Raw genomic sequence first — 22073 nt, forward strand, 5'->3', positions numbered from 1 at the left:
CAAAAACACATTCGATACATCTCTAATACTGTGGAGAAGCCCTTGATATGGGTGGTGAGGGTCCTGACGAGGAGTCTGACTGTCAGTATGTTAGGGTCAATGGCAGCCATAGGCCAGGAGAAGCGAGACCACCTATTTGATGTCAAGCCTCCATTTCTTAATTCGTCATTAACGGCAGTGCCGGACCAGGATTGGTGAGATCTCTATTCATCCAATAAGGATCGACTCTGCTCTCTCCACTTTGTATGTTCAGCCCATGGTCTACCAAGGTCTGCCTCTGCCATTTAGTAAATAATTGATTAGACACTTTTGAATTGGGTTTTAAAATTCATGTGCTAATTGGAGACCAGTAGATTCCAGTGGGAGTGATGACTTTTCATCTTGTGATGATGTGAACATAATTTAACAGATGATTTTATATTAAGTCGATTTGGCATAATTCTATCTTTTAGTGTGCCGAAAATGTAATTTTTAGATCTTTCTCATTAAATGTAATGTAGCTTAAGAAAGGAAAAAACGGAACAGCGTTTTTTGGGGCGGCGAGCCAATTTGAATGTGAAATGTGTCAGGGGCAGAGGCTCTCAGGTGTCTCTGTGCCTTCAAGGACTCTCTCTGTCATCAGTTTAGTGCTTGTCCTCCACTAGTTACCTCAGCGCTGCAGAGAAAACCGTCCACAATCACATGCACTTTATTAATAAGGGATATGCTGCTTTAACTGCTGTTTTGGTTTGATTTCCAACTCCCCAGTCATGAATTGTGCATAATGACAAGTGTCAATGTAGCCTCCCATTGAGCCGAAGGTCACACTCCAGTAATGTAATCTCTCTGTAAAGACAGCACCATGATTAGAGAAGGCACACCACATCTAGAGTTTTATTTTCTACAAGCCATTTCAATTATTCATTGGGTTGGTCCCCCCCATATATGCTAATGTCTTCAAGCATCTCATTGAATTATTTGTATTTCATTTAGAATTGCTATAACATCGCCTCTCACTAATTACGTTTTAAGATGTGAGAAATAGTGTTATTTCGGAAAAGGATGTAGAAAAATAGGAAATTAATTTCAGTATTTATGTATTATGTGTCTGTGTGGTTCATTAAGACTACCACATGCCACATTTTTAGCATAATGATTTGATTTAGTCATAATAATAAGATTTGAGTATAATCATTCATAACCGTGAAATATTATAACCATGAAATTTTTTGTTCTTTTCACAGGCTGACAAGGAGTTTGTGTGGTCCCTATGGAAACGCCTCCAAGTGGCCAATCCGGACCTGACCCAGGCCGTTAGTCTAGTGGTCGAACGGTGAGTTAGTAATTGAAACTGCTCCGAAATTTCACCGTTCCCTCTCACCCATACGTTATATCTTTGAAAGCATGGCCTGTAACTAATCTCCATACTACAACCTGTGAATAAATGTTTAGGGGCTTTAAGATCTCCCAGAAATCCCATCTCCAAAGTGAAACAGAGGTAGATAGGGAAGTACGTCTGCTGAAAGTTATCCAAGGTTGTGTGTGTGAGACACCTTGGACATTCTGGTGGGTTTACGGCTGAATAGTGCAGATGCTCCTTAAAGCCCTCTTATCTCCAGTCTAGCTGCTCAGCCATGGAAACCACCCCGCGTTAATGAAAACAGTCTCGCTCGGCTCCCATTCTAAAACTGGGAAAACGTTCACTGCCAAGTGCTTCGTTTTTACTGGATAAAACGTTAGATTGAAGATGACCTTTTGCGAGGGGCGGCTAAGCCGCACAGAATACATCAGCATGGGAACTGGTTGGAAAGAACAGGGGTTCAGGTATTTGAACTACTGCAGTGATACACAGTAGTAGTGTGAGTTCAGGCATGTCTGTTCTTTTCAAAACTTCTGTTGGAAAGTTGTTAGATTTAAAATGCTGTGTCAAAAGGTTGTTTTCTTAAAGCCACACCAAGCTCCTCGTAAACAGAATGAAGATTCTAAAGAATCGTGGTACATGATTTAATTTCTAAATAAAGACTGTTCATTTCTGTTAATAACAAGCATTTCAATGTACTGTAGTAGACCTAGGCCTAGATGAGGAGTCGTTTTCATGCTAAATGTAGTAAAAAGATTATACCAAGATTTTGGCTCCTTTTCATGTAACAGGTCTAGTAGGCCTGTATTCTACATTCCCCTGCCTTTTGGAGCATCAGACACAAAATAAAGCGTGTCAGTTGGCAGGAGCCTCAGACGGTTGGTTTCAGGGGGAAAACATGTGTGCCAGGTTCAGGATGAACTCTCTGTCAGGCAGTTTCCCATCCCCCACAGCTCCGGCTAGGGAAACCCAACAAAGCATGTTGGTCCACAGGGGCCTAGGTAACATGCACCCAGAGAGTGTGTGTGTGTAGTCTATCAGCACACTGGCACCGTGCTGCACACGGCGGGTATATTGACATGATAATTGCGCCGACTCCAGTCAAGCGCCGGGCCTGTGGGGGATTCCAGCTGGTCTTGTAGCGATTGGATGGCTGCTCAGGACACGGTTAACACGGCAAAGGATACAAGGTAGCGCTTGACTCCGAGGAGACCAGGCATTCATTTCAATGTCCCTCCGGGGGGGGGGGGGGAGCCAGCCAAGGCAAAGGGAGGAGAAGGGCCTGGATTGGGGTGGAGGAACGGGGAGAGGTGGGGGGTTGGTTGGGGGGGGGTTCCCTGGTGATCTCAAGAAGCTGTTGAAACAAGCTGGCCCCAATCGTTATTCTTTTGTCTCCGCTCCCCAAACAGTGAACAGGAGAAAAGAGGCCTGAGCGAGCCAGAATGAAAGATATGCTGCTGGAAGAGGCTGCTGCTGCATGGCCCAATGGGGCGGAGAGAGAGCGAGGGAAAAAGTTTGCGTAGTGTGTGTGTGTGTGTGTGTGTGTGTGCTGAATAGGATTCCAGGTTTGATGTCGTCCTGGTAATTACCTTATCTGGAGAACAGTGAAATGACACTGGGGTGCTGATTGACATACTTCTGGTGCCTGCCTGCCTGCCTGCCCGCCTGCGCCCAGGGAGCCCGCTGAGTGTTTGAACACACAACTTTGGGTTTATCTTTTTTTCCTGTGACCTCCTTTTCTTTAAGGCCCTCTTTGTTTTCATTTGGTTGCCTGAGTCAAACAAAATCAGTTATATGCCTATTGCACAGATATTTGCTTGATATTGAGTGTTTCTGTGTTTTGTTTTCAAACGGTCATTTAATGTACTACACATTAAAATAATATGCTATCATAGGGGTGACAGACTACATGCATTTGGCATATTCAGTTCTCTGATAACATTCAATACTCTGTAAACCTGTGCACTGAATGGGTTTTCCCATTTTTTTTATACGAATTAAGTTATCATTTCCCCTCAGATGAGCTTGTTTGCTGTCGTTTGCCATATGCTAGATCCTCTCAGTGGGTCTGTCACCACCACATCACCCTAATGCCTCCAAATGAAACCCATCATCATTAGCAGGACCAGAGAGTCGTTGGAGACGAGCTGCTAACGATGCTTCAGCTCTGGGCCTCGCAGTCACTTCACCGCTCTGCCGCTCTCTCTCTCCGTAGAAATAGAAGGACAGATTCTATTTCTATGACTCTGCATAGAACTAGAATGACATAGATTAACATTATATTTCTATGTTTCTCTGCATCCCCAACAGAGAGAAATGGAAAGCTGAAGCCAAGGATCGCAAGGTGCTGGAGATCCTGCAGGCCAAAGACTACAAGATCCAGGAGCTGGACCAGGTATTGTTGTTATGATATGTGGAATGCATAGTTAGTGAACCATGTCTGTGTCGTATCCTGGTGTCTGAACAGAGAAATCTCCCATAGGAATTTCTCTTCCATTTGATATGAAGGGATGCATTGAAATAGAAGTGAGAGTGCAAGTCCAGTCTAACCTACAGTCAGTCAGTCCTGTTATATAAAAGACCCATAAGCCTCGGGTTTGTCTGAGGCAAGCGCTATCGCAAGCGCAAGTGCTAACTCTATACCCACATATAACAATGGCTCAGTAAGTGTGTTCTATGTGCTGCTAGGACAGCTAATGATTATTTACCCTTAATCATCGTCCCTTAACAGCAGCATCTGTCCGTTTCTGTCATTACGTTAGCAACCTTCTCTGTCAGCTGGCTAATGCTACGCTAACATCATCCCATCCGCTCCCAGAGAGACGGGCGCTAATGCTATCATCAGCAGCTCTTTAACAGTGTGTTTATCCCGCCCTCCTCACTCATCTTAACACTGATTTAGCTATGTACAATTAGCCAGAGCTGTGGAGCACAATAGAGGTTACACATTATTTTCTTACCTCTGTTCTGAGAAAAAGAGTGCTGGCACAGATTTCAAACATGTTATCAGTCAGACACTGTCACTGTGAGGGTGAATGAAGGAAAGGACTCAGGCAGGTTCATTCATCTGCTACGCCATCTACATTTTTACATCATTTTTTGTTGTTGTCATTTAGCTGCTCTTATCCAACGCGACTTAAAGGAGTATTTTGGGTTAAGTGCCTTGCTCAAGGGCACATCGGCAGATTTTTCACCTAGTCGGCTCGGGGATTTGAGCCAGCGACCTTTTGGTTACTGGCCCAAATATGAACCACTAGGCTACCTTTGATGTCCACTGGACACCGCTCAAGTCTTAATAGACCTGACAGTATGTTCCTACTCACTGCATAATATTCGTCAACATCATCTTGTGTGCCTGCAGAAACAACAAACTTTTTACAATATTACAAATACATTGTATTATTAAGAAAGTAACCATGGAGATAAGTGTAATATTTAACTGGATCATTTCCATGCCCCTTAACTTCTAAACTATACCTTGAAAGTAGCAGCACTCCACCCCCACCCCAAAGTTCTTTATAAGAGCAGTAGAAATTCTAGTTGGTGAAGTTCTGGCCTATTTGCGAAGCTCATTAATAGTCAGGATTGTGTGCCGTGTCACACAGACCACTGACATTCATCATCTCGTCCAGATTTGGGCCAAAGGAACCCAAATGGTGATTAATTGGTTTTTCCCCCTTTACTGTTCTGGAGATGTGATGGTCTGCTGAGTCCACACAGGACCTCACGCTAGCCCTCTTAATGTCTCCACTCCAACTTTCACTATCATCTTTCCCTTTCTTCTTTTTTCCTCCTCTCGCTACCTCTCTCTCTCCTTTCCTCTCTTTACCTCTCTCTTTTTTCCTCTCCCCTTACCTCTCTCTTTACCTCTCTCCTCACTCTCTCTCTTCTTTTCTCTCTCTCTTTCTTCTTTTCTCTCTCTTCTCTCCTCTCTCTTTACCGCTTTCCTCTCTCTCTCTCATCTTTCCCCTCTCTCTCTCTTTCTATCTCTCTCTCTCTCCTCTCTCTTTCTCTCTCTCTCTCTCCTCTCCTCTTTCTTTACCTCTCTTCTCTCTTTCTACTTATTTTTCCTCTCTCTCTCACTACCTCTCTCTCTCTCCCTCTCTGTCTTTCTCCGCCCTCTTTCGTCTCCACTCCCTTTTATTTTTGTAACATAATTAGCTTTCATTTTTAACTGCACTGGGAGTTTTTAATGCTAATCTCTCTGTCCTCGACCTCTTAACTTCCCCTAAACCTTTTTCTTACCAATCGAACACTACTGGAGTTGAAATTGTTCTCGCCCACCTCATTATCAACGCTTGAATTTATTTCTACTTCGCCCGTATAAATCTCTATTAAAGCCCGTTTTTGCATGGCGAACGAGGAGAGGAAGGCGTCTAGTAAATCCACCATCTTGGAAAAGATTTGAGCGATTCCCCCAACATGGCAATTAATTGCATCCCAGAGCGTGGTGTTATTTTAGAGCTACCCGCAGCCTGCAGTGGATTACTGCCATGCCAGAGCCCAGCTGATGCAGTGTTAAAAGGGCAGCCTCCTCTCTCTCCTCCTACAATCGCCCAGCTATAGGCCTGCCAGAAGACTAGGCGGCAGGAACAGAAAAAAAGATGGATCATTAAAATTATGGAACCATTTTTCATCGTTTGATTCCTTTGTTCTACTTTGTTAGTAAAGATGAGAAGCATCGTTTTGATTAGGCTATCATGGTAACTGTATTGTAAATGTACAGAGCAGTAGTTCATTATTCTATACAGGCCTACACCTATTAGATAGTATTAGAGGCTCTTATTCTATATAATTGGCTCATTGTGTAACATTGTAAGTGGTGAGGTTAGCATATACAGTAGTGTGCAGCCTACAGTACATGAGTTGGCTCATGTGTACGGAGGTGTACTGAGGCCAGTATTATGAAAGCGAGGGCTTTTGAAGGGTCTCCTTCAGCACCTGTTCTGAGATGAGGGGTTAGAAGGAAGGTGCTGGCCCGGTCACAGGCCTTGTCAGTATCTGCCAGATCTGAACCGAACTGGCACAGAAGATGAGTTGGATAGAGTGGTTAGATGTGGAGTAGATTAGACCTCACATGAGATCCAACTGTGTCTTCCTCGCTAGTGGCCATTGATTACAGGGGTTCATACTAAATGTCCCCCTCTCTGTCAATTGGAGCCTCTGATTGATCCAAAATGGGACCCCTGTAGTTACTGTAATGCCTACTTCCTTCCAAAATCCATAAATAGTTTATTCCCTCCTGTTGCCCAAGATTGCTGTTGATGACTAACGTCGTGTCTCTCTCTCTCTCTCTCTGTCTTTCTCTGTCTCTCTCTCTCTCTCTCTCTCTCTCGCGCTCTCTCTCTCTCGCGCTCTCTCGTGCTCTCTCTCTCTATCTTTCCATCTATCGTTCTTTCTCTCTCCCTTTCCACCTCTCTCTCCCTCTCTTTGTCTTTCCATCTATCGCTCTTTCTCAATCTCTCTCCCCCACTCCCTCCGTTGGCTGAAACAGAGAGTGACAGGGCAGCAGCAGGAGATCACCAACCTGGTCCAGAGGAAGATGGCTGTGGACGAGGACAGAGGACTAGTGAAGAAGGAGCTGGCAGCTCTGCGCCGCAAGCTGGGGAATAAGAGTCAAGAACTTAAGGTTTGGAACAAATTTCCAGTGGCACCCGCCTGCCTGACGCCGCTTTGAGCTTTGAAGCCTCTGCGCTCTGGCTCCTTGTAGGCAACTACTAGTCTTCACTGTGACACCAAACAGGACGTTTCCCCCAGGGCTATACTGTAGCCTGAGGCCTCAAAATCACTTAGAGAGGCAGGGGGAGGAAAAGAAACACGGACTATGTGTTTTTCCTCGCTCTGGAGTGGGCCAGATCTCTCTCTCTCTCACCGCTTCATCTCTCTCTCTCTCTCTCTCTCTCTCTCTCTCTCTCTCTCTCTCTCTCTCTCTCTCTCTCTCTCTCTCTCTCTCTCTCTCATCGGTTCATCTCTCTCTCTGACATGTCTCCAAACTGAGGGGTTTGAGCAGACGGAGAATGCTGAAAAGCCAGAGATAGCGAGGGAGAGAGAAGTCGATAACTTGCCTATAGATAAATACTTAATGATCGACCATGGAGGGAGTGAAAGTAAGGCGTTCGTGTGATGATGTGGCTTATCCCTAATTACGGCCCTGATGGGACCCTGGCTATGATTCATTAATAAAGGAGTGATGTCGAGGTCCGCGGATGCGTCTTTGCATTGCGGGGTCTCGCTGATAAAATAAAACATCAAATCCAAGTCCTAGAGCGGGGGAAGCATCAAAGGAGGCTGGGATCAGATGTAATGGATGTTGTAGCGAAGTGTGTTCTCATTAGGAGGCCTGTCATTAAAGGGAGAAGCTGCGTGGCCCCTGTTACCTGCCTCACAGTTAGCCCCGGCCCTCACAGCCTCACAGCACAGGTGACCTTGTCAATCAGACATGCGTGAGAGCCACATGGGGGTGCCACAGTGGAGCTGAGCAGCGGAGGCCCCAACCAAGCACAGAATAGCACTGACTTTACATTCTACATATTCATCCCATCTCATCCTCCTCAAAACCCCATGCTACTTTTTTCTCCTCTCTCTTTCCCTCTCTCTCCTTCTCTCCCTCTCTTCATCCGTCGGTGTTGTTTATCTGGCCCTGTGACTCCTACCCCCCCTCTTCTTCGTTCAGGATGTGAAGGAGGAGAGGAGGAGGAGAGAAGCGACCCTGGAGGAGGAGAAGGAGGGATTAGAGTCCTGCTGCTCTGCCCTGCGAGGCGACCTGGAGCAGGCACAGAGGCAGGAGAGGAGGCACGGAGAGGAGAGAGACGCCGCGGACGCCAAAGTCAAGGTAACACACAGAGAGATGCCATGTGGAGGGGGGAACCGGGGACCAACCCATGTACACGCACACACACACACGAAGGGTTCCGTTTCTTCTACACACCTTGAACCTCCTCCTTTCTCCCTCCTCAATATATGAATGTCAAATAATTCCTCTCTCAAAGCACACATTTTAAATATTAATGGGCCTGTTCTGAGGGTGGGAGAAATAATTACTTTTAATATTTTGGACCCAAGTCTCGTCTGGTGAGGAAAAGAAGAAGCCGAGCCCCGGCCAAGTCCCCTGATGTGATCACTGGACGACTGTAGTGTTTTAGTCCTCTCCTTATTCCTTTAGCTTGTTAGCAGAATCAGTGATATGCATCTCTCCCTCGTCATTATTATGTATCAACTTTACTCTCTCTCTCTAATCAGCCTCGCAACTAAAGAATCACCACAGCAGCACGTTGGACACATGTTGTTCAAACAGTCAGACAACCAATCAGTGTCAACCCACAGGAGACCGCCACTACACCACTACCCTTCCCACTCCCCTCTTGGAACAGAACACAACTGCCCATCAATAGTAGAGTTTGGGGGGGGGGCTCCGTGGACGCACACAGCACAGAGGCTCGAACACGCACGCACACAGACACACTCCGCTGACGCACACAGCACAACTCTCCTCAGTACGAGCCAACAGTCATTTCTCATCAGCGCTCATCCAGTCAAGTGCCTGAGCTACAGACAGACAGACAGACAGAGAGACAGGCAGACAGACAGAGGGACAGGCAGAGAGACAGGTAGACAGACAGAGGCAGACAGACAGACAGAGAGAGAGAGACAGGCAGACAGACAGAGACAGGCAGACAGACAGAGAGAGAGAGACAGGCGGACAGACAGACAGAGAGACAGGCAGACAGACAGACAGAGAGAGACAGGCAGGCAGACAGACAGACAGAGAGAGACAGGCAGACAGACGGACAGAGAGAGACAGGCAGGTAGACGGACAGAGAGAGAGACAGGTAGACAGACAGAGAGAGAGAGACAGGTAGACGGACAGAGAGAGAGAGACAGGTAGACGGACAGAGAGAGAGAGACAGGTAGACGGACAGAGAGAGAGAGACAGGTAGACGGACAGAGAGAGAGAGACAGGTAGACGGACAGAGAGAGAGAGACAGGTAGACGGACAGAGAGAGAGAGACGGGTAGACAGAGAGAGAGAGACAGGTAGACAGAGAGCGAGACAGGTAAACAGAGAGAGAGAGAGAGACAGGCAGACAGAGAGAGACAGGCAGACAGAGAGAGAGAGAGACAGGCAGACACAGAGAGAGAGAGAGAGAGAGAGAGACAGGCAGACAGAGAGAGAGAGAGAGACAGGTAGACAGAGCGAGACAGGTAGACAGACAGAGAGCGAGACAGGTAGACAGACAGGCAGACAGACAGACAGACAGACAGACAGGCAGGCAGAAAGAGAGAGACAGACAAAGAGACAGAGACACAGAGGGAGAGAGAGACACAGACAAAAAAAGAGAGAGAGAGAGACACAGGCAGGCAGACAGAGAGAGACGCAGGCAGACAGAGAGAGACGCAGGCAGACAGAGAGAGACGCAGGCAGACAGAGAGAGACGCAGGCAGACAGAGAGAGACGCAGGCAGGCAGGCAGGCAGGGCAGGGCAGGGCAGGGCAGGGCAGGGCAGGGCAGGCAGGCAGGCAGGCGTGAGGAGGAGAGGGAAAGGGGGCTTTGAATAAGTCAGGGCCAGGGTGTAATTATGACAGGGCCAGGCCCTAGTAACAACTCCACTATGCACATCAATCACATCACCAGACACAGACAGATAGACACTCACCTGGCTCTGCTCCTGGTCAGGCTTTAATACCATGGTGTGATGTGCAACTCTGAGATATGGATGGAACACATGGAATGCACAAGGTTTCCACACCAATTTATAATGATAAGTCTGTTCAAGATTGGAACGTTAAAAGTTAAAGGAAGTCACAAACTATGCACTGATTTTGTTGTTGTACTGGTAGTGTTATCTCTCCATCTTTAGCGCCATCTTTCACTTTCACAGTGGCTAATGTGCTGCCATTAAATTGCGGCCATTAATTTCACAGTTAATTTCACCGGCGTCGGTGATTGAAGCTGTTTTTAATTACAGTCAGACTTGTCCCGATGCCCCCTGTGTGTTTGATGCCAGGCGGCCGGGTCTGCCCCGCTGTAATTGTAGCCTCTCGTTAAAAGTCTGTTGTGAAGTTTTAAGATGACCCTCAGTGCTCAGACACTCTCAGACCTCTTATCTCTCTGGCTCTTAATGGTAAGAGTTGTTTGGCCGTTAGTGGAGTCCAGCAACACAACATCAACACGTAACGTCGTAGAGGACTCCGTCAGGGCAGAGACGGGTCATACACCGCGTCCTGGCCTCTGGCCGTTGTTTTCACCTGGACTTTTGTATTAGCACATCTACGCCGTTCTGAAACTCATTTGGGAACAGGAACACCAAGCCTTTACCAAATCCACTGAGGAACACAAACGTTCATAGTCATTTGTTGAACAAACACAAAACACAGTCGTGCAGCTTCCTCTAGACCAGGGGTGTAAAACTGATTCCCCGGAGGGCCTAGTGTCTGCTGGTTTTTGGTTTTTCCATTCACTGAAGACCTAGACAACCAGGTGAGGGAAGTTCCTTACTAATCAGTGACCTTAATTCATCAATCAAGAACAAGGGTGGAGCGAAAACCCACAGACACTCTGCCCTCTGTGGAATGAGTTTGACACCTGTGGTCTGTGGACTTTACAGCATGTTTTTGTGACGACTGTTGCGGTAAAAAGACAGAAGTACATTTGATTGATTAGTTGATTGATTGACTGATAGTCCTCTTCTTGTCCTCCACCATGGCAGGAGATGGAGGGTGATCTGAGCGATGCCCAGCGGCAGGTGGCAGACCTTCAGGGCCAGTGCAGCAGCCTGGCAGACCTCCTCTCCTCCAGGCAGAAGGAGGTGGCACAGAGGGACAAACACGTCACCCAACTTGGGTCAGATAATAAAACATTATAAAAATACATTGTATGTGACAGACGCCTTTCAAGTCACTCTCGGACACCTTGCATTAAAAATAAATGTAAACTGGTGTGCGATGTGCCATGACATCTGTGATTTGGCATCGTCATGGATACAATGCACAATGAAGTAAATGTCACAGGAAATATTTCTCATGCATTCAAATTGGTTTGTCATGTTGGTTTTGTATACCTTTTAAGTATAAATTGTACAGTGAAATGACCCTCAATTAAAAGCTGTGCCATATCAATTTATAATCTTGCTAAATTAGATTTACTTTTATGTGGCTTTCATTATCCACTACAGTCTCAGTTAAACCCGTCTAGAGTAGTGTGTGTGCGCCCAACTGCTCAGTGTGTGCGAGAGGCTCTAGCCGTCTCTCCACCCCGAGGCTCTGAGGCGACACACTCATCCTCATCTAGAACCAGTTGATAAGCCCTGCATACCAGATGTGCTTATGAGAAGCAAGTCACGGAGAGAGGAGGGGAAATGGTGCAGGCTTTGGCTAAGCTTTAGTCAATATGATAAAAACTGTGAAAACCCAGGAGCCTTTGTGGGTAATCTCACCTTTTTTAACTACTCTGTGTCTTAGCGTGGTGTCACTGAGAGATATCAGCCAGTCACATCCGGCTCAGGGAAACTCTGTGTGTTATAAGTGATTGAAGATGTCATTGTACTTTAGTAAGATTGTCTTGTATCATCATGCCACAGATAGGTCAACAATTATTTATGTTTTGAATATGTTTGTATTGTGTGTGTGTGTGTGTGTGTGTGTGTGTGTGTGTGTGTGTGTGTGTGTGTTTCTACGCAGGCGTGAGCTGCAGGAGGTGCAGGCCCTGTACAGACAGAGTAGTGAACATGCTGCAGAGCAGGCCCAGCTCATCCAGCAGCTAGAGGGACTCAACCTGGACACACAGAGAGTCTTACTCAACCAGGAAGAGGCTCACACTGCAGACACCACCTCCTATCAGAAGGTGACTAACTATACTATATATTACCACTCTATTCATTTATACTACAATACCCAGAGTCTTCTGTAACCAGGAAGAGGCTCACACTGCAGACACCACCTCCTATCAGAAGGTAACAACTACCCATAGCACACACTGATAACGCACTCTACTCATAGCACACAGTACTAACACACACTTGACCCATACCACACAGTACTAACACACTCTACCCATAGCACATAGTACTAACACACAGTACAAACACACTACCCATAGCACACAGTACTAATACACTCTACACATAGCACACAGTACTAACACACTCTACCCATAACACACAGTACTAACACATTCTACCCATAGCACATAGTACTAACACACAGTACTAACACACTCTACCCATAGCACACAGTACTAACACACAGTACTAACACACTACCCATAGCACACAGTACTAACACACAGTACTAACACACTACCCATAGCACACAGTACTAACACACAGTACTAACACACTCTACCCATAGCACACAGTACTAACACACAGTACTAATACACTCTACCATAGCACACAGTACTAACACACTCTTCCCATAGCACACAGTACTAACACACTCTTCCCATAGCACACAGTACTAACACACAGTACTAACACATTCTACCCATAGCACACAGTACCCAACACACAGTACCCAACACACAGTACCCAACACACAGTACCCAACACACAGTACCCAACACACAGTATTAACACACACTACCAATAGCACACAGTACTAACACACAGTTCTTACACACTATACCCATAGCACACAGTACTAACACACTCTACCCATAGCACACAGTACTAACACACAGTACTAATACACTCTACCTATAGCACACAGTACTAACACACAGTACTTACACACTCTACCCATAGTACACAGTACTAATACACTCTACCATAGCACACAGTACTAACACACAGTACTAATACACTCTACCCATAGCACACAGTACTAACACACAGTACTAACATACTCTTCCTATAGCACACAGTACTAACACACAGAACTAACACACTATACCCATAGCACACAGAACTAACACACTATACCCATAGCACACAGTACCAACACACTCTACCCATAGCACACATTACTAACACACAGTACTAACACACTATACCCATAGCACACAGTACTAACACACTCTACCCATAACCCACAGTACCAACACACTCTACCCATAGTACACAGTACTAATACACTCTACCATAGCACACAGTACTAACACACAGTACTAATACACTCTACCCATAGCACACAGTACTAACACACAGTACTAACATACTCTTCCTATAGCACACAGTACTAACACACAGAACTAACACACTATACCCATAGCACACAGAACTAACACACTATACCCATAGCACACATAACTAACACACTATACCCATAGCACACAATACCAACACACTCTACCCATAGCACACATTACTAACACACAGTACCAACACACTCTACCCATAGCACACATTACTAACACACAGTACTAACACACTCTACCCATAGCACACAGTACCAACACACTCTACCCATAGCACACATTACTAACACACAGTACTAACACACTATACCCATAGCACACAGTACTAACACACTCTACCCATAACACACAGTACTAATACACTCTACCATAGCACACAGTACTAACACACAGTACTAACACATTCTACCCATAGCACACAGTACTAACACACTCTACCCATAGCACACAGTACTAACACACAGTACTAACACACTCTACCCATAGCACACAGTACTAACACACTCTACATATAGCACACAGTACTAACACACAGTACTAACACACAGTACTAACACATTCTACCCAGGGCACACAGTACCCAACACACAGTACCCAACACACAGTACCCAACACACAGTATTAACACACACTACCAATAGCACACAGTACTAACACACAGTACTAACACACTATACCCATAGCACGCAGTACTAACACACTCTACCCATAGCACACAGTACTAATACACTCTACCACAGCACACAGTACTAATACACTCTACCATAGCACACAGTACTAACACACAGTACTAATACACTCTACCTATAGCACACAGTACTAACACACAGTACTTACACACTCTACCCATAGTGCACAGTACTAATACACTCTACCATAGCACACAGTACTAACACACAGTACTAATGCACTCTACCCATAACACACAGTACTAACACACAGTACTAACACACTCTACACATAGCACACAGTACTAACATACTCTTCCTATAGCACACAGTACTAACACACAGAACTAACACACTCTACCCATAGCACACATTACTAACACACAGTATTAACACACACTACTCATAGCACACAGTACTAACACACAGTACTAACGCACTCTACCCATAACACACAGTACTAATACACTCTACCATAGCACACAGTACTAACACAGAGTACTAATACACTCTACCCATAGCATACAGTACTAACACACAGAACTAACACACTCTACCCATAGCACACAGTACTAACACACTCTACCCATAGCACACAGTACTAATATACTCTACCCATAGCACACAGTACTAACACACTCTACCCATAACACACAGTACTAATACACTCTACCATTGCACACAGTACTAACACACTCTACCCATAGCACACATTACTAACATACAGTATTAACACACACTACCCATAGCACACAGTACTAACACAGAGTACTAACACACTATACCCATAGCACACAGTACTAACACACTACCCATAGCACACAGTACTAACACACAGTACTAACACACTATACCCACAGCACACAGTACTAACACACTACCCATAGCACACAGTTCTAACACACAGTACTAACACACTCTACCCATAGCACACATTACTAACATACAGTATTAACACACACTACCCATAGCACACAGTACTAACACACTCTACCCATAGCACACAGTACTAACACACTCTACCCATAGCACACAGTACTAATATACTCTACCCATAGCACACAGTACTAACACACTCTACCCATAGCACACAGTACTAACACACATTACTTACACATTCTACCCATAGCACACAGTACTAACACACAGTACTAACGCACTCTACCCATATCACACAGTACTAACACACAGTTTACTCAACCATACACTACCACACGACATCACACTCAACCATACACCACCACACGACATCACACTCAACCATACTAGAGGTCGACCGATTAATCGGAATGGCCGATTAATTAGGGCCGATTTCAAGGTTTCATAACAATCGGAAATCGGTATTTTTGGATGCCGATACATTTTTTTTTTTACACCTTTATTTAACTAGGCAAGTCAGTTAAGAACACATTCTTATTTACAATGACGGCCTAGGAACGGTGGGTTAACTGCCTTGTTCAGGGGCAGAACGATAGATTTTTACCTTGTCAGCTCGGGGATTCAATCTTGCAACCTTACGGTTAACTAGTCCAACGCTCTAACCACCTGCTTTACATTGCACTTCACGAGGAGCCTGCCTGTTACGTGAATGCAGTAAGAAGCCACGGTAAGTTGCTAGCTAGCATTAAACTTATCTTATAAAAAAACAATCAATCAATCATAATCACTAGTTAACTACACATGGTTGATTATATTACTAGTTTATCTAGCCTGTCCTGCGTTGCATATAATCGCTTAACATTTTATCAACTAGTCTTTGAGATATTAGGCTACTAGGGTTCTTACTTTGCGTTTTGGTGTACTGAAAAATACTCTGATGTCCGTCTTTTTTCTGCCATTTTTCTACCTGGTTGGCTACACACACACAGTATGTAGGTTATTTACAGTAGGAGATGGGCTTCTATCATCTTATCTTCTATCATTCTATATGGGCTTCGATCTAAAAGGTAGCTAGCAAATGTGAAACGGATTGCAGTGACAAGAGTTGACAGCTGTTTGAGTTCACCATTTACACAACATATGCTGCAACCTTTTGTAATTTTAATCGTTTGTTTCATATTGGCTGGCTTCTAACAATAGCTGAATTTGCAAAGCTAGCGAGCACCAATTCAGTGGTGTTTGCTATAATCTTTGCTACCCGGGTTAAATAAAGGTGAAATAAAATATATAAATAAAAGTTCCCTTGCGACAATTTAGCTTTTGCAACGACACCATTAAATATATTTAAAACAATGGTAGAAGACAGTGTAGTTCTGTTCAGTTTATCGCTAACCTTATCACAGGGACTTTGAAGCACTAATTTACATGCATGCTGATCTTGGAATAAATTGACGATAGCAAAGATTCCATCTTTGAGGACACCACATAAATGGAATAGGTACTAGCTAGCTTAATAGTTAATATTTGCGCGCTACCTCTGCATATTCAGCTAGTGTGTGTGCGCGATTGACTGGATTAACCTCACGTCAGTTACGTGCATTGAGTGCCTTTCAAACAGTAGATACGACCTCTACGTTACCTCGCAAGCTAAGGAACTGGCAGTGGATCAAACCATTGTGAGGCAAAGGGTGGGGGGGGTCGCAATCTTTTGAAATTTAAAAACGAGCTATTAAGTGTCTATAATCAGCCCAATTGCTTTCATTGCGTATTATTAATATGATTTAAATTACATAGTTATGTTTCAGTGATATATTGGGGGGGACAAATCATATTTTTCCCAGGATGGGGGGGTCGTGTCCCCCCCGTCCCCCCCGGGATTTCCGCCCCTGTACCACACGACATCACACTCAACCATACACGACATCACACTCAACCATACACTACCACACGACATCACACTCAACCATACACCACCACACGACATCACACTCAACCATACACAACATCACACTCAACCATACACTACCACACGACATCACACTCAACCATAAACTACCACACGACATCACACTCAACCATAAACTACCACACGACATCACACTCAACCATACACTACCACACGACATCGCACTCTACCATACGCCATCACACGACATCACACTCAACCATACACAACATCACACTCAACCATACACCACCACACATCACACTCAACCGTACACCACCACACAACATCACACTCAACTGTACACGACATCACACTCAACCATAGACTACCACACGACATCGCACTCTACCATACGCCACCACACAACATCACACGACATCACACTCAACCATACACCACCACACGACATCACACTCAGCCATACACTACCACACGACATCACACTCAACCACACGACATTACACTAAACCGTACACAACCACACGACATTACACTAAACCGTACACCACCACACGACATTACATTAAACCGTACGACATCACACTCAACCGTACACCACCACACAATATAACACTCAACCGCACACAACCACACGACATCACTCAACCATACACGACATCCCAATCAACCAAACACCACCACACGACATCGCACTCAACCGTACACCACCACACGACATCACACTCAACCGTACACTACCACACGACATCACACTCAACCATACACTACCACACGACATCGCACTCAACCGTACACCACCACACGACATCACACTCAACCGTACACCATCACTTGTTATCACACTCAACCATACACGACATCACACTCAACCATACACTACCACACGACATCACACTCAACCATACACTACCACACGACATCGCACTCAACCATACACTACCACACGACATCGCACTCAACCATACACCCCCACACGACATCACACTCAACCATACACCCCCACACGACATTGCACTCAACCACACGACATCACACTACCACACGACATTGCACTCAACCATACACCACCACACGACATCGCACTCAACCAGACACCACCACACGACATCGCACTCCACCATACACGACATCACACTCAACCATACACTACCACACGACATCACACTCAACCGTACACCACCACACGACATCACACTCAACCGTACACAACCACACGCCATCACTATCAACTGTACACTACCACACGACATCACACTCAACCATACACGACATCACACACAACCATACACGACATCACACTCATCCATACACTACCACACGACACCACACTCAACCATACACTACCACACGACATCACACTCAACCATGAACTACCACACAACATTACACTCAACCATGAACTACCACACGACATCACACTCATTAGACCAAAGGACAGATTTCCACCGGTCTAATTTCTATTGCTCATTTTTCTTGGACCAAGCAAGTCTTTTCTTCTTATTGGTGTCCATTTAGTAGTAGTAATTTTTTAAATATATTTTTTTACTTTTACCCCATTTTCTTCCCCATACACTACCACACGACATCACGCTCAACTATACACTACCACACGACATTACACTAAACCGAACACAAGCACACGACATTACACTAATCTGTACACCACCACACGACATCACACTCAACCGTACACAACCACACGACATCACACTCAACCATAAACTACGACACGACATCACACTCAACCATTCACCACCACACGACATCACACTCAACCATACACGACATCACACTCAACCATACACGACATCACACTCAACCATACACTACCACACGACATCACACTCAACCATACACTACCACACGACATTACACTCAACCATGAACTACCACACGACATCACACTCAACCATACACTACCACACGACATCCTCCTCAACTATACACTACCACACGACATCACACTCAACCATACACGACATCACACTAAACCATACACTACCACACAACATCACACTCAACCGTACACTACCACACGACATCACACTCAACCGTACACCACCACACGACATCACACTGAACCGTACACAACCACACGACATCCCTCTCAACCGTACACTACCACACGACATCACACTCAACCATACACGACATCACACACAACCATACACGACATCACACTCATCCATACACTACCACACGACATCACACTCAACCATACACTACCACACGACATCACACTCCACCATGAACTACCACACGACATTACACTCAACCATGAACTACCACACGACATCACACTCAACCATACACTTCCACACGGCATTACACTCAACCTCACGACATTATACTAATCCGTTCACCACCACTCGACATCACACTCAACCATACACAACCACACGACATCACACTGAACCATACACGACCACACGACATCACACTCAACCATACACAACATCACACTCAACCATACACTACGACACGACATCACACTTAACCATACACTACCACACGACATCACTCTCAACCATACACCACCACACGACATCACACTCAACCATACACAACATCACACTCAACCATACTCCACCACACGACATCACACTCAACCATACACCACCACACGACACCGCACTCAACCATACACCACCACACGACATCACACTCAACCATACACGACATCACACTCAACCATACACGACATCACACTCAACCATACACGACATCACACTCAACCATACACTACCACACGACATCACACTCAACCATACACCACCACACGACATCACACTCAACCATACACCACCACACGACATCACACTCAACCATACACCACCACACGACATCACACTCAACCATACACTACCACACGACATCGCACTCAACCATACACTACCACACGACATCGCACTCAACCATACACTACGACACGACATCGCACTCATCCATACACTACCACACTACATCACCCTCAACAAAACAATTCCACACGACATCGCACTCAACCTCACGACATTATACTAATCCGTTCACCACCACTCAACATCACACTCAACCGTACACCACCACACGACATCACACTCTACCGTTCACCACCACACGACATCACACTCAACCGTACACCACCACACGACATCACACGCAACCATACACGACATCACACTCAACCATACACGACATCACACTCAACCATACACTACCACACGACATCACACTTAACCATACACCTCCACACGACATCACACTCAACCGTACACCACCACACGACATCACACTCAACCGTACACCACCACACGACATCACACTCAACCTTACACCACCACACGACATCACACTCTACCATACACGACATCACACTCAACCATACACGACCACACAACATCACACTCAACCATACACTTCCACACGGCATTACACTCAACCATACACCACCACACGATATCATACTCAACCATACACCACCACACGACATCACACTCTGCCATACACGACATCACACTGAACCACACAACATTACACTCAACCATACACGACATCACACTTAACTATACACTACCACACGATATCGCACTCAACCATACACTACCACACGATATCGCACTCAACCATACACTACCACACGACATCACACTGAACCATACACCACCACACGACATCACACTCAACCATACACGACAAACATGACCACAACCGAAACACCAGCTCCTATCACAAAAATGTCCATTAAATCACTAAACACCACATCACCACCCCCCCAAAACCACATCACCATAAGGCAAACTGACAATGTGTTGTCTTACAGCGTCATTACAGTGAGGCAGTAAACGTGTTCTCCCTTCAGATTTTCAACGTTGTGCCGATCTCATGGTTGCCAAGCCACTCACTGTAAGCCCTGTCTGTAACAGGAGTTTCTGTGTGGAGTGGTGGTGGGACAAACATGACTAAAAAATCTGTCCAGTCAGGGGTTTTACACTTTCCACTACTCTCCCACTTTCTCCTTCACCCCCTTTTTCCTTCTCTCTCTCCCTCTCTCCTTCCAGATGATCATAGCATCTGTCCTCTCGTCTTCTCCGTGGAAATAGGAGAACAATCGTTGTCACGACTCTGTCCCGTCAGCACCCGATGTGATTACTGTTTCTTTTTTCTCTCCCTCTCCTCCACTTGTGGCCACAGCTCTACAACGAGCTGAGCATATGTTACCAGGCGCTCAAATCCAACGAGGGCCGGCTCCGCCAGAGTCACGTCGCCCTGACAACCCAGCTGGGCCAGAAGGAACAGCAGATTGTGCAGCTCCAAGGCCAGCTACAGCAACAACAACAACAGCAGACACACAACCAGCAGCAGCTTCCACAGACCATGGCCCCAGCCGGTCCCCCAGCCAGGCAGACCAACTCTAAACACTTTGAGGTGAGCTGTCGGAGGTTTAAGCTAGAGGCAAGTTGAAGACATTTTGCGTCACACTTGTCCTATCTCAGGGATTATATTGAGAGTGCTGTACAGCCAGAGGCAGTGAACTGAGTGGCCATATTGTCTACTGCAGAAGGTTTTCATTGCAGACAGATCTGTGTGTGTGTGCTTATGCACGCCACTGCATGCACTTTCACACTTTAAGTACTGCCTGATGAAATAATGAATGTTTGTTTTGACCCATGTCACGACTAAGTTGTTTATAATGGTCCAGCACTTACACCACCCTTGATATAGACATACGTCTAACCTCCGACCCCCTGACACTCAACCAGTGTGTAATTATTGTCCGGCCTGTAAGGAGTGTGTGGGTGGTGATATGCCCACCATAGCCCGTTGTGGGGGTGGTCTTTAGAGACAGAGAGACGCTTATCAGGCGCTTGGTTTGATATGTCTCCAGCCCACCCTTGATCTTCCCATTTCTGTTCAAGCCCAATGTCAGTGTCTTTCATGTAGATTTCTGATCTCTCTCCTCTCTTGGGGCTTTCTCTCTCGCTCTCTCTTTCGCTCTCTCTCCTCCCACCAATGTCTCTCTATCTAGACTGGGACTCAATGTAAAATTCTCTTCAGGTAATAGAATCATAGAAGCAGCATCCATTTTGCCGTTCCCCTCCGTCTGTGGAGGCCCAGGTTTAATTGGAGATGGGTAATGGTGTTGAGTAGTGATGGTGTCAGCTCT

At 45.6% G+C, this 22073-nt stretch overlaps 1 protein-coding gene across 1 annotated transcript in view; it reads left to right on the plus strand.

Moving 5' to 3' along the window:
- The window catches only part of cntln (centlein, centrosomal protein), a gene marked incomplete in the record, with an annotated part of 100135 nt that overhangs the window by 3025 nt on the left and 75037 nt on the right, over positions 1-22073 (plus strand). The window contains 7 exon segments of the mRNA XM_029749605.1: positions 1224-1312; positions 3650-3734; positions 6834-6968; positions 8013-8171; positions 11046-11179; positions 12016-12178; positions 21101-21334. Of these exon segments, the coding sequence (XP_029605465.1) occupies positions 1224-1312; positions 3650-3734; positions 6834-6968; positions 8013-8171; positions 11046-11179; positions 12016-12178; positions 21101-21334 (999 nt within the window).

The sequence above is a fragment of the Salmo trutta genome, chromosome 4, assembly GCF_901001165.1.
Source record: "Salmo trutta chromosome 4, fSalTru1.1, whole genome shotgun sequence".
Classification (NCBI taxonomy): Eukaryota; Metazoa; Chordata; class Actinopteri; order Salmoniformes; family Salmonidae; genus Salmo; species Salmo trutta.